The 15,440-nt window shown below is 35.2% G+C and overlaps 1 protein-coding gene across 1 annotated transcript; it reads right to left on the bottom strand.

Annotated features, from left to right (window-relative positions):
- Window positions 1-7,867: 7,867 nt before the first annotated feature.
- Window positions 7,868-11,812, bottom strand: LOC113240512 (neuroligin-1-like). Its single transcript, XM_026477842.1, has 2 exons — window positions 11,468-11,812; window positions 7,868-8,088 (listed from the first exon to the last, which is right to left on the bottom strand). The coding sequence occupies exons 1-2, from the start codon at window positions 11,727-11,729 to the stop codon at window positions 7,868-7,870; spliced, it is 483 nt and encodes a 160-aa protein (XP_026333627.1). The 5' UTR covers window positions 11,730-11,812.
- Between the last annotated feature and the right edge of the window lie 3,628 nt (window positions 11,813-15,440).

The raw sequence follows: 15,440 nt of genomic DNA, 5'->3' as shown, positions 1-15,440 counted from the left end.
GATTTTTTTTTTCATGAACAATGGTTCAGCCATTTAAAGATAATTAGATCTTTTCCCCGTTTGTGTAGGGATCTTAAATCTTAGAGAAAGGAAAAAGCATCGTAATTTCAACCGAGAAGACTGTTTTAAGGTTTCGTCGCCGTGGGATCCAGTCATCAGTAAATGTAACGGACATCGTCAGATGTCGGTCTAGTGATAACCCTTGTGCAAAAATAGACAATGAAAAACCAAGTGCGGGTACTTAAATAAAACTCGCATGGCTATATGATGTTGTCACCCGCCTCTTCAGTCCCTTCGAGATCATGGACGTCGCAATAGGTTCCAAACGTCCATGTAAATAAAATACGTTTTTAAGCACGATTAAGTCCCGAATTTATAATTAAATAATTTAAGTATTATAGTCATAAAATGTTTTTATTTTACTTTCAAAATCGTCCGATCGACTTGGAAATGTTGTACTTTGAAATTCTGGTGATAGTATAATAAGTAATTTTTCGTTTGATGCTGCCACCAGAACAGTCTACGGACTACCCAACTTCAGACGTTTGTTGACTTTTCGACAATGTTCCGTGGCGGGTTTTTTATTTTAATTTAAGTTTTTAGTGATAATGCAAGAAGGCGTAATAATTATATTGACTCAATATAAGCATTACAGTAAAGAAGAAAAGTATGAAAAATATCACCATTTTGTTTTGCGGTACTATTTAAGTGTTGTCCATGATAAATGCGTGATAGTGAATATAATGCCTTCAATGTGTTTGTATGTGTATTCGTTAAAAAATAGGCTTCTTAATTACATTTTGAAATTTCTTTAAACTTATCTCCCAGAAACAGCACAGTTTCAGCATCTCTTTCTTATATAATATCAATTGGCAATTTGTGCGCCTGATGGTAGCTACACGCCTGTCCATAACAGTTGTAGTGCCACTCAGAGCTTTGAATCGGAAACATCTGAGGGGCACTGCCACTACGCCTGTCACTTTGAGTCATAAATTAACAAGTCCAAGTGCCTGTAATTTCACCAGCAATCTTACTCTTCAAAACCGGAACCCAGTAATACTCACATTACTGCTTGGTGGCAGAAATAGGTATGGTGGTAGTACTTTCCAGAAAGAACTTTTCACAAGGAGCTCTACTGATGCTGAATTATTCGCTACTATTATGATTCTTTGACGCCAGTTTGCTTTGAATGGCTAGCCTAAGGGATACGGACTGACTGATGGTGGTGTTTGCTATTTTTGTCACTTACTGTTTGTGTCTCTTGATGTGTACTAATTGACCAGACTTGTCTATTAAACAAACCTTACATATTGACCATCTACTTCTTTCCAGTTACCTAAATAGATCTGAATTAGATTGTAACAAAATAAATATGTTTTTTTGGATCATAAATCGCGTATTTGTTTTTTTTTCAATAGACTAACGTTTCGAGCTATTTACAGGTCAATAGTCTAATAATAAATACTTAGGATCTGTACTTAGCGCGTCCGGAGACATCGACTGCGACGTCAGAGCTCGAATCGCAGCCGCTTGGGCAAAGTGGCGTGAGGTGACTGGTGTCATTTGTGACACCAAGATAAAAGGAAGTTAAGCTGAAAGGACAGGTCTATAAATCCATCATTAGGCCTGTCCTTTTATATGGCAGTGAAACGTGGCCCGTACTTGAGCGACATAAGCAGGAGCTGCGTGTCACGGAAATGAACATGCTGCGCTGGATGTGTGGAGTTTCACGGAAAGACCGTGTCAGAAGCTCCCGCATCCGCGGCAGCCTTCACGTCCGTGACATTGCAGATAAACTGCAAGAAAGCCGCCTACGTTGGTACGGCCACATCTTATGGAAACCGGCATGCTACGTGGTAAACAAATGTCTGGCTATGCCACCTCCGCCGGGCCCCGGTAGAAGGGGCAGACCCAAGAAGTGCTGGCTTCATGTCGCCAAGGGTGATATGCGTGCCAATGGTCTCACCGCTAAGGATGCCGAAGACCGCGCAAAGTGGAGGAGAAAAAGCAGGAAAGCGGACCCCGGGCTCCGCAGCAACACTGCTGAGGACGCAACCGGGACAACGCGCAGATGAGAGAGAGAGAGTTTAATAAGTAAAAAAAAAGTACCTTACACGCGACGTGACTCATGTGTCAAATCATCTTATTATTCCCTTAATGGCGGCCGCTACGCTTGGACCAGTGTCGATGTATGGTGTCGGTCAAGAACACTAATTAATTCACAAATTCTGTAGATTACAAATACATAAAATACCCGACGACATGCCAAATATGTATTATTACCAACACCAACAAACCCTGACATTACCCACTGAACGATATCACGTCGAATTGACTCATATTATACATTTCATTAAATTTTTCCAATTATCCCCAAATAACGAGGTGTGAAACCGGGACCCGGTAAATAAACACCCGATGATGAATTTGGAACGGTTAAATACGAAACGGGTCGCTCTAAAATGAAATGCCCCCGAAATGGAGCACGGTGACATTATTAACAAAATCGATTATGGTTGGCTTGTATTTCTAGAGGACGACGTTGCGAAAATTTGAAATTGTGTTTCGACAAATACATTTAGTGAAAATTGTATACACGTAGCGAAATAAGTATACAGGGGCTCTACTCTCGCAGCACGAAATTCGTAATTACGACCGTTTTCCCACTACGGATTACCTACAGACTTGAGTTTCGATCGCGGTTAGAACTAAGAATGTACGGCCTTTTCGTTCACCGACGTCGAGAGTAATTTAGTTAGTTTAGCAGGGTCCAGGTTCAGGAATATTGGAAACGGACATTCTTGAATAGTTAAATGTAGATATTGCTTTGGGTTTGGGTGACAAGGTCAAAGTCAAAGATCATTTATTCCATAGGTAAAATAAATTTATACTTGAAAACGTCTAATTTACATTACATTAAGCTACTTCTCGTTCACTACGCTGACTTCCCTGAGAAGAACGAGCAAGAAACTCTAGGGATTGCTCTTTTCAAATAAACTTAAATGCTATGGAATACACTTTGAATCAAATTTGTGTGGATGGGTGACATGAATTCATGACGTACGTGTAAAGCACTACGCATTTTGTGTAAACTACTGCAGTGCGTAAGGCACATGGAGTACATATATTATAACCAGAAATAGAGACGAGATGTCATTTAATTTGTTTGAAGACTATTTTGCTAAATCATTACGTTGACAACTGCGCTCCGATTGGCCAGCCCGAATTCGAAACAATTGACAGGTGTCGTCAATTGTTTCACTTCAAATCGACCAGTTTATCTTGAGCTTTGCTATAAGGGACGAAAATGAAAAAAATACGTATTTAATCATTGACTTACAAATAAATGGATGACGGGTCTAATACAAAAACCACGAAAAAAATGTCCCAAGTCAACCTATTTAAACGTAGTGACATGTTAAGGAATATGACAAATCTAAAACGTTGAATTTAAATTGTAATGTCATCGCAGTACTGTCTAATTTTGCTTGCTTCGCTGTCAGTCGAACAAACGAAGACTAGAGCGTGAATGACGCTCTGTATACGATTTTAACGCCCTATAAGTTCGGACACTTTAGCGCGGACCCGACGTCCATATAATTGTAAGTCAATGTATTTAATATTTAATTACCGATGAAATGTGATTCCGTTTGTTTTGTAATTAGATGTTTTGCTGTTTTTCCCACACCACCGAATGGAATATAGAGTTATTACCATTGTTAAAATAAATACAGGATATTTTTGGAATATGCGGAGACGTCCACACAGGTCAGTTGTTGGCGCTGTACTATTTCGGCTTTATAATTTGTGATTTCAGTGCAAACGAGAGTTGATATTTAAAGGGTGATATATAGCCCATTTGCCTGATGAGTTGTTAGGGATAGATGGCCCTCATTTCATCTCTATTTCTGGTTATATATTCCATAGTGTATAGGATTTTTACGCACTAAAGCGAAAAAAGGTGGCATCAAAAGTGGCTCAAACAGAGTTCTTAAAATGATAGGGGATAGGTGGGACTCCGATCTGCTTGCTAGGTTCACCGCACTTCACATCCTGGGAGCTCGGTGACAGGTATCATGTAATTGAGTTTTTATTGAATGTCAGGATATTTCTCCACCACGATATTCCATACTTTTTTGTGAAGTTACTCCACTAGTTTGTTATAATTATCAATTTAGAAAAAACTCTTTCGATCCGGCCGGATTCGAACCGACGTATCCCAGCAAACCGTGCCAGATGCTATGCCAACTAAGCCACGGAACGAACCAGCGGACCTCATGAAAATTTCTATGTGCTTGTTGTCGGATCTTTGATTTTGGATTTTTTTTTTTAGGTATCATGTAGTCATTTCATTCATTTTATTTTCTTTATTTTTATTCTGCAACTTTTGTTCTAACAGTAGAATAGATAGTTAGTAAGTGTACTAACAAAATGGACTGTAAATTGTCTGCAATAAATGATTTTTATTTTATTTTTTTATATGTATTTATAAAAAGCTGTATGGTTGTTGTAATTCTGTGATTCATTTACGTGAGAATTGTTTTTTGGTTATTCTATTTCAAATTGCAGCACAAGTTAACTAAAATAAACATTTCAGAGCATTCCTAGGTGTGAATTATGATGAAACAGCTGTCGTGTAGGTCCTTACCCCTGAGGAATGCGCATTTGCCTTATTTAGAATACTTTTATTAGCTCCTAGTCTTGAGTTTAGTTTAAAAGGCTATTTTTTTACAAAGCATCTTCTTTATCATCGTGTTACGTTACTCATTTGTATATTTTTTATTTATTTCTATTCTATTTTAAATAAAACAGTGATCATACGTCAAAAAACTTTTTTCTAATGCTTTAATCTGTCAAATAGGATTTAATAAACCATGTCACATAGGCGTTTTTTTTAGTTCTGAACCGGAATTTCTCTTGTCTATGGTACAGTCAAGCTTCATACTTTGTACTTTGGAACGTTCTTATCGTAAGTAGCATAGAGTTGGATTTAAGCCTTAAGTGTCAAGCTTGACGTGCTCTTGATCGTACTTCTAACTGAACTGAAAAAAACCTGTGCACAGAACTATAAAGAATTACGAAAAAGAGCGTCGTATTTTGCTAATTAAAAGAGTCTCCTTAAACGCGTCACTGTGTACCTGAACAGATTGACGTCATTATATTTGTCAATCCAAATTATTTTACTAAGTAATATCTCAAAATGTTACTTAACACGCACAAAGGCGTAACCATTTCGCAAAAAAGGAGTATTTAAAAACAATATAAAATATCAAAAAATATGACGTTACTACAACGCTCTACTGCTTCTTGATTGGTTAAAATATAAGCAGTACTTGGCCAATCACGGACACTTCTATTCTATCTCTTTGGTTTTTGTTTGTAGCGTTTATTTAGCTTTCACTTGGTGTCGTGGATTGTTAAAAAAATATTTTGAATATATTGGTTTTGTTTCATTATTTAAATTCAATCGTAGAAAAGGTATTGTACGCGATCAATACATAATTAGGTCTTAAAATCTCGGCTAGGCTTTGTGTATTCGACTTTAAGAATCTTCATTACACATCGATTGCATGAAATAGATATACTATTATCTCACAGTCACAAAAATAATACCAACTATATCCGCTCACGCGATACATGCAGCCGTAGACGCATACCACACCTAGAGGTGCCGGTGATGATTTTATACCGATTTATTTATTTATTTTTATTTATTTATTATCGAATATAATATAACATCCTATATAATAGATAAGTTATAACAAGTAAAAGAACTAATATTAATTGCTATTTCGGTAACTACTCTAGCAAACCATAAAGTTTTTAATGCCTGGGTCTGTCTTTTAAAAAAAATAAACAACTTCAAAAATACGTCACGACAATCGTGTGTGTTATTGTTTGGGCTGGTGATTTCGGTGTTTATTTATTGAAAACATACCGTAAGTAGCATTTTTTAAGTTTACCCTGAATATAAATGTTTATAAACTATACTTTAAGGAGTAATTTCATGGTAAACGTTAGAACCACTCATACGGAATATTATCATATTTATCCAAGTACACCAAAAATTTCATTAGTGCTTTTTAAGTGCAGGATTTGCGGTGTATTATTGCATTTTATTTGAAATGTTTTTGTTGGTAGTACGGAGGGTATTTATTTAGCAATGCAGAATAATAATTTTTATTTATAAAAACTTGTATTTAAACTGAATGCTTTTCTAATTTGCAAAACCAAATAGCCGCCATTTTGCGGTAGGAGGAGCGCATCGCGTGAGCGGATAAGAAACAAATTATGTACATGTATGTAAAATTTTATAACTGTCCTATTTAAGCATAATATATGTTATCGACTAAATTCATTGATAGAATCTTCAGACCTCTCTCCCGAAAAGTTGTAATTTTGCATATGTAACCTTATGACTCCAGGAATGTGGTATTATGTGATAGCCCGAGTGGGTGGTTAGGTACTACATTGTGACGGTGTGACCTCCTTACACCGTTATCTCACCTCTTTGTATCGCCTCTCTCCGCTTGTATCCATAATTTTTTATTTTACATGTATTTAAATTTTAAATTTGAATTGTTCCATCTTCCTACACTTTCTCATTTTGTTTTCGTACCACGATCACTCCCAGCTCGACCGCCACAACAGTCGAAGCTGTTCCAAATTCCATCGCGAATAATCGCTTATTCTGGTTCTTTACTACGTTTGTAATCATTTAATAAGTTAAATCATGTGTAATAATTTATAAGTCTACAGCCTTCGTGTACCTAAATCTGTAATTCAGTTACTCAGCCCAGGGCAGGGGTAAGTGCCTTAATAATAAAGTGTAGGGAGTGTTTTATACTGTTGTACCTGTTTTTTTACATTTACCTTTTTATTGTTACAGCCCTTTCTTTAAACTTTGTTCTTTAATAAATTTTGTGGACCGGAAGTTTCCCATTTCATTGCCGTGAACCTGTTCACGGCTACTTAGGGTTACAACCCTTTCAACTTAATTGATAAGTCGACGGTTCGAATTCCTGTGGCAGCATTGCATATGACTTTAATTTCTAACTTACATACAATATGTAAATGTTTAGTAGAAGTACCTCTGGCTAACGCTGAAGGAAAACATTGTGATGAAAACTGCATGTCGAAGAAGAAGAAGAAATACTTTTGGAAAACACTTTAAACCTCCAACTTGGTTGAACCTAGCTTAAAGGGCTAAGAGGCACGTGCTCAGCGGCATGATGTACCTATGCAGTAGACGTTAAGAGAACCAGCTTTGGGTTGTTAATTGCGACGTTACTTCTGTCTCTCATCAAACGTCACTTATAAGATTTTTATTTTATAATCGTAATTTTACATCCTTAGTAACACAGCTATTAGAATTACCAGCTGTTGATGATGAGGTCCTGGATAGTAATTTAGGAAACGATTGCGGAATTGTTTCTGGTGTGTGTATTCTGGATAGTTCCCCCGAAGGTAATTTTGTTCCACTAAAACTAAGTGACGGGACGAACAAGTCGTACGCCTGATGGTAAGCAACATGCCTGTCCATAATAGGTACAGTGCCCCTCAGAGCTTTAAATCGCCTGTAATTTCACCAGCTCCCTTACCCTTTGAAACCGGAACGCAGTAATGCTCTCACTAGTACTGCTTGGCGACAGAAATAGGTAAGGTGACAGTAGTTACCAGGACGAACTCTTTCCCTAGGAGCTCTACTGCCAATACAGGGATACTGCTACTATATATATATAGGGAATTCTTTAGTTTGAGACCAGATACATGTTATTCAAATTTTTTGGCTCAAGAAATCAATGGGAATTTTTATTAAGAAGTCAATGCGAACGTTATATGGGTGACATTTGAGAAGTCTAATACTTCAAAGTGTATATGGTTTGTCCTTCTTACCTCGATGTGGCACATAAATGTTCAAATACAAACAATCTTCTGATTCATTTTTGAGGAAGGGTTTAATCTTGTTCATATAGTGTTGTCTACCCAATGTAGGGGGGTTGCCCTTCTTCACAGGGGGTATTGCTTGTGGGCAAACTGGGGCGAACTTTGTTGCTTTTAACACGTTGGACCAGGGTGGGGCACTGACTGGAACAAAAAAATGGTAATTTTAGTTATAGATAAGCATTTAACTATAGTGTCATCTGATGATAAATGACTTTGGTGTGGAGGTTAGCTCATGTTTACCTAGAAAATGCCTAATCACTCTTGCCTTGAAAGCAGAATATTTACTTATAGCCGGAATTAAAATAGACGAAAAAAGAGCTTTATAGGTATGGTCTAATTGGGTCTCAAATACTTACTAATATAAATACTTGAAGACAAAGAGTGATGTTAGGTCTTCTGTTATAATTTTGAATTACATTTGCACGGAGTTCTTCAATTTTCACGATTACTGCATAATAGAAATGGAACTATTTTTTAGGATGTTATCGCGTATTGTCTTCAAAAAACAAATATACTACCTTGACCTTGGGACATGTAAGGAGTCCTTAGATATGAAAAATAAGTTTCATATTAAGTAGCATCATTGGAAACGATACATTGTTTCTTGCGTAGTAGGTTTTTTTTATAATACGAAGAAACCTGGTGGTACGCGACACGCCTGTCCATAACAGTTGTAGTATCACGCAGAGCTTTAAATCACAAAGATCTCAGGGGCTGTAGTACGTACCACATATCCCGTCACCCTGAGACATAAGTTAAACAGTCCCAATAGCTTTTATCACTGCGTGCAAGTCCATTTTAACTGCCCCCATGGCCAAACCATGCCGATCGAACAGATTCGATTCCCGGGCCGGGAGAAATATTTGTATGCCCTACATTTATTCCTCTCGTGAGTTTGGGTGTAATTTGTGTTTGTCTATGTGTGTGTCCATGGCACTCGCGACACAGAGTTTTCCTAGGCGAGGGGCTATGTTGAATGTGTGCGTTGTTAAAATTAAAAAAAATAAAATAAACAACAACATAAATTCTAAATATAATATATCTGTGAATGTTAAAATGTTATTGTGTCTATTATATTTTTAATTGTACTTCATAAAATATGAGTTCAACCACAGACCACATAAATACTCAACACTTCTTAAAGCGCGACTTTTGCACTGCAAGTGTCATTGTTTTATACAGATAGATAATTATACGTTTGATGTCTGAATATCTATTTTTATAGGCCTTCTAATAGTCAATTTAAATTATTCCATTTTACTTCAATTTCAGATTAAAATACTAAACACAAACAAACGTACAGACGCCAGCACATCAAGCTACACATTGACGTATCGTCTTCCGTTGCACTGGAGCCGATTTTCGAACAAAAATGTGTAGTCTGATGTGCCGTTGTCCGTATAACTAACATTGTAATTAAGATTTAACTGCGCCATCAAGATTTCGGTCCTTACAATAAAAAAAAGTTAAAACTTTATACGTCACGATTTGTTAGATAACATCGGTTACCTAATAATTTGCACTGTAGGCGCTGTGTGTGTGATTTCTAATGCTTTAGAGCAACTAATAGTGTAGGACATTTCCTGGTTTAAGATCAGAGAACTACACTACTTAAGTATGGTTCTCTGGCACGTTATTACCAGTCCAATAAATACAACTATTATATTATTTTACTTAACATTCTATTCGCTGTGCCAATGTATTAATATTGTTTCTGTGGTCCTTTCTATGGTGGGCTATGTATTCTCAGAGTCCTCAGATGCTCAGTCATGAACTCTTTTGTCATAAACCTTATTACATTTGTCTCGTTATTATTATAATAGTTATTTTTGATATAAGTGCGGAAAGTTAGTCATTATTCACGAGGCTCGAGGCTTCTTGGTCCGAGCCAGAGGCGAGGGTCAAGACGCGAGACAAGTGAAAATGACAAATCCGCACGTGTATCAAACGACGTTTTTTAATACATTTGCGAAAAAACTACAGTGAAAGTAAAATAAAACAGTATTTAAAAAAAACTCATTTTCTGCTAGTAAATTAAAATAATGAAATACAACCACTGCAACCATTATTTAAAAGTCTATGGAAATATAGTTCTAACGTGCTGTTTTTGTTTATTTTCTGTAATATCGGTCTGTAACCACTTTTCTTATTATGAAGTCCTGGTACTTTTGTTTAAACTTCTTTAGGAACCCGTGCACGGTAGTGAGATACAATTTATCTGTAATACATAAAACAAATATATACATAAAATCTCGCCTGTCACCCATTCAGGGGTAGGCAGAGACCTCCACTCGATACGTACATTATATAGTATTTGTAAATAAATATGTTTTAATGACGAATGACTTACGTCACAAAGCACATAAATATGAAATAAATATACAATCTCTTTAGTTCTATGTTTAAGACTTAAAACAACAGTAAATTTAAAAAAAACTGGAAAAGTAAAAAGCACTATGTAGTGCGAGAAATCCAACTTTCCGCACGATTTGTAGTGCGAAAAATACCACGTTTTGAGCAACTGTATTAAAAATATTATTTCGTTTAAAAATTATTTCTAGTAATTTTGTGCGTTCGTAGATATTATTTTTCGTTTCGTTGATAAACATTCTGCCTGAAAAGAAGTTTATTTCTTATGACTTAGTTTAATCACAACGTACTTTATTTAATACCTACATTAATCAACGTATATCGCCAGGATACAAAATCGTATAACGTAAAAGCAAGCAGAACTTTCAAATGTTTTACGACTGCCATTTAATTCAGACTGACTCATTGAGTTTACTTTTCATCTCTATGTTAATTCTTTCTTTCGTCACCCTTTTTGTTGGGGACACTTTAAGCTTTGTTTGGTTTGTTTCCACTTCAGAAGCTATTATTTGATACTTTTTCTTTGGAGTTATTTCCATTAATTACCACTAAAGCTACTTTATTCATTTTATTTAATTTATCTATTATTACACAGTCATAGTAACTCTGAATAATTTACTTAATGCTGATTGTTCAGCATTCTATAATTCAGTTAAAAATTAGTTCGGAGAGTCATTGTCTTGGACATACAAAAGTACCACTCTTCTACAATGGTGGAGAAAAAATATACATCTATATATTGGAACCCAGGATTAGTAGGAGCCCAGTGGAAGAACGGTGGCTTAATGATGGGCATATACCTATGAATTTAATTTCAAAGTTACATACATTTGAAAATGTTTAGCAATAGCAATACTACTCTCCAGTGGCGAAGTAAAACATAGTGTTGAAACCTACATGTCAAAGAAGATTCAAAATCCTTTGAAACCGTGTAAAGCCCCCAAACCGCACTAGACCTTAACCATATTTAGGTGTGTAATTAGCAGTTGATGATTATAATGATAAGAATCCAAGAATAGTTGACAATATCCAAGGTATTTTTCATCCGTGAAAGTGTAGAGTGTAATACGAAATTCCAATAAAATTATAAAAGATTTTTTATAACAAATTACAAATTGTGATTGCTATACAAACACACTTTATTGCTTACCTGGTGGCATGAATCTGAAACTTCCTATAGGCGGGGCAGCATACGGAATTCCAAAGAACATCTCAACGCTTTGCAAATTGTATTGTCTACTAGGCTTTACAATCATCCCTCGCAAAGCTCCTTGCTTTAAGCTGTACTCCCTAGTATATCTTATTTCACTGTCGTCCGAATAAAATTCATCGTACACTCTCGCGCTTGTATTAATAGGTGTAAGGAAGAAAGAGATGCAAATATAAATAGCGGTCGCGTGCCGGTTAGCCATCTTGTTTGCGTCTCAAAATAGTGAATGTTTTATTATTTGTTTGCTCTTTGCTTTTATTGACTGTTTGGAGAGTGAGTTGGTTAAGATTTTCTTTATTGTGCAGCTGTAATTCAGTGTCTGATTTGTTTTGTTATTACGATGGATGGTCGCCTTTGTTTCCGACGGCATCAAAGGTCCTGATTTTATTTTTATCATTGGATAAATCTTAAACTGATTTTGCGTTGACTTTATAAACATCAATGTTTTTCGATTTGATAGTTTAACCGTTTTTGAAATCAAATTTTGTTCTATTATAATGTCTCTCTCTTCTTCTTTATTTTCAGATCCAGAGTATTTAGTACCTTGATTTTTTTATACACTTTCAGTTAGTTTATTTTATATGGCACGTCAATTTTCGTTACAATTATTGCCATCTAAAATCATTTGTTCTATTATTATCACCGGAAATTTAAACTATTCGTTAAAGAATTTCAGTTTTCACACAAAAGTTTCCTTGTCTTTACATTAATTCCTCAACCACACCATTAACACTATTACCACTATTATCTATATTTGTGAACACATAAACCGCCAATACAAATATATAAACCTACGGTTAAATTTAACCCGTTATTAAAAGAGTTAATTAGTAAAATCGCGATGAATATTAACCACACGAGAGCTGCGCGTGCGACTGGAGCGCGGCCAAACTGTCGCTACTCGCTTACAGAAATACTACTGCGATGCAGAGGGGATAGCAATTCTGAGATTTGTTTGGGCATTCTTTTTGTTTTTCGTGTTTTCTAAATTCAATGCGATGGATATTGAAAACACTAATACTATATGATTGAATGTTTACTAACATATAAGGGTACTTCTTTTCAATTAATTTTCTATTTGGACCGTGTTTAATGATAAAGACGTTATTGGATAATATGAAATGCAGCGCTTGCAGAGGGTTGACCGAGGCATCAGTTTTGTTTTCTGAATACATTTATCTGATACAATTCGCATCCAAATCTATGCTCTAAGCACTTATCAAACAGCTGTTTTATTTGTTAACATCTAAAAGACCACAATCGTATTAATTTTATTGTATTGTCTCTAAAAATTAGCTGATTAAATCTTCTCCTAGGGTACTCTTGGGTACTTTCCTTGCAAAAATACTGGCAGTAAACAATTTTTCTCAAAAAATGAAAAATAAATCATAAAGAGAAAACATAAACGGAATCAAGCTAAGTAAAGATTTGAAGAGAGAATTTATTACTTCAATATAAGTCTTTATGCAAAATTAATAGAAAACAAATGTTTAACTATCTTTAGATTTCGTGTAAAATCTTAAGAATATTATCTCCACGACATGGTGAGCTTGTACCAGCCCGCGCTGCGATATTTTTGTCACCATCCCGCCACGTGGTTCGGTAAACATCCGGATCTTTGGGAAGTACGGATATTATTTTTTTTCCTGTCCTATTATTATCCTTTCATTATTTTTAAAGTATCTATTTGAGTATTTCTAAGTCGGACTAACGGTGGTTTTGATCAGATTTTTGTGCATTATAATTAAAGGTATTCATGTAAAAAAATATCTTCTGACAAATGATTGAAAACCATTTATTTTATATATCAGTATGTTTTTATTTGTTTTCATTATAGCTCTTATATTAGCCCACTAAATAACAAAGAGGTACTTCACAGTATAATAACTCTAATTCTTTGCTTAATAATGTAAGTAACAGAGGTCTCAAACTGCACGACCCATCTGTAACCTGTTGAAATTGTGATTGTTGAAAATGCAGAAACAGACAAACAAATAAGGTCAAGTATTAATAAACCATTCTCTACCCTCTCACTTATTACCTACTCCCTTTATCCGGAAATTATAATCATCATCCCAATCCCAGATGTCCCACTGCTGGACAAGTATTTCCCCGAAAGAGAGAGTTATTATCCACTTTGCTGACCCAATAAAGGTTGGGAATAGTATACGTTTAAAATAATTTGGGTAATTATATTTTATGTTGACTTGTTGGCCATAACTTCAGTAGATTTATTAACTAATCTAGGCGGAATCGGTTCAACTAACAATGTGCAACACCCTTTGCCACTTTGTTGCGATATTGTGAAAGTTTGGAACAGCAAAGACGTGGATAAAATAACACAATGTAGTTTAAGTTAATTTTTTCAATTAATTTTTTTGTTAAAGTTTTAATGACTACTGGTTAAGTTGTTAGCATTCTAAGCTTTGCATGAGGAAATTCCTGGTTATTTTCCTGTTCAAAGAACATATGACATAATCTATAACATTTGTTATCATAACAATAATGATTAGAAATATTATTATATCGAGTTCTTAGGTTTTTTGACTGTTGCACACAGGATATGTATTTTTTTTCGGATCTAATCTTGTACATTAATTTCTTCAACTAAACCAACGTTTTGTATCTTTTACAGGTAACATGGTCACGGCTGACTCTTGGTTTATTGCCCGGAAAATAATGGTTTCATTTCCAGAATTATATCAGTTTACTAAGTTATCAGACTCTTTAACGATGAAGAAAAACATCATAATGAATCTAACATGCAGAAAATTGACATGAGTCCTTGAATAAACAAATTGGGCCATCGTAGTAAACTAGAACCTAAATTATAGAAAACCCGTATACAGCAGTGAGACTTACTAGGCTTGATAATAATGATATATTAGAATTACTTATGGAGTTCAGTATAAAAGTCAAACAGGAAAAGAAACGTCCCAGTATGTATTAATAATATATGCATGTAAATATTGGATTCCAGTTGTATCAAAAAAAGATCAGATGCGACAAGCCGCTTTAGTTCTTTTGACGCATTCCAAAAATATTTGGCAACAAAAGTGTTTGTACATATGGAAAAAATTGTTTATAATATTTTTCGTACAATATTATTTTCGGGCAACTGAAATATAAGAAAGATAGAGAATGAAACGCATTTTTGCCGTTAAAATGACAAATATCACACTGAGAAATAATAAAACAATGGACGATTGTAAGGAACTCAAAAATCATTCAGATCCCTTTAAAGTTGCCAGGACATCTGCCTTTGTACACGCAATATAATTATTGCCAGAAAATGAAACAATTTTTAAATAAAAATTATAATACATTTGTTTCGCGTGTATTTGGCTAAGTCAGCCGTGTACATAGAACCCGTAAAGGATCCGAAACGTTGTCTTGTTAAAAAAAATAAACGCAATTTAGATTCCAAGAAATAGTTTCATTTCCTATGTGTAACAATCGCGAAAATCTAAGAACTCGAAAATAATGGTGTGTCTTACAAAGAAGATGCAACTTTCTGTAATTACAAATGTATTATATTGCCCATTAACAAATTAGTTGCTTTTGCATACTTTTGGTCTCACTGCTGGACAAATATTTTCCCAATACTCATCCATGTCTTATGCCTTTTTGGGTCAATATTTAGGAAAGCCAACTGTCAACTTATATTACAATTTGCGCATGGTTATCAGTTGACTCTTCTCAATATCTGACCAAATTAACAGTACTGTTCATTAACAACTTCAAAGTGCCAGATCTGTCCACGAAATTCTTGTTAATTCATGGCAAATGTTTCCATTTCTGGATATGTAAGACAAGTTCCAGGAAAACGGGAATCAGTCGCATTTGATTCGCCGATTCTGCTTGTCGTTCGTTAAGATTAGGGCTGCTAAATCTGAAATTCGATCATTAAATC

The sequence above is a fragment of the Hyposmocoma kahamanoa genome, unplaced genomic scaffold, assembly GCF_003589595.1.
Source record: "Hyposmocoma kahamanoa isolate Upper Pololo Valley unplaced genomic scaffold, ASM358959v1 145792, whole genome shotgun sequence".
Lineage (NCBI taxonomy): Eukaryota > Metazoa > Arthropoda > Insecta > Lepidoptera > Cosmopterigidae > Hyposmocoma > Hyposmocoma kahamanoa.
Note: the sequence above shows the minus strand (reverse complement) of the source record. Positions and strands in the feature narration are given on the sequence as shown.

Coding starts and splice junctions, on each gene's coding strand:
- LOC113240512 (XM_026477842.1), bottom strand. CDS start 11,729: ATGGCTAACCGGCACGCGACCGCTATTTATATTTGCATCTCTTTCTTC. Junction 8,089..11,467: donor TTTCAGATTCATGCCACCAG/GTAAGCAATAAA, acceptor TTTTTGTTCCAG/TCAGTGCCCCACCCTGGTCC.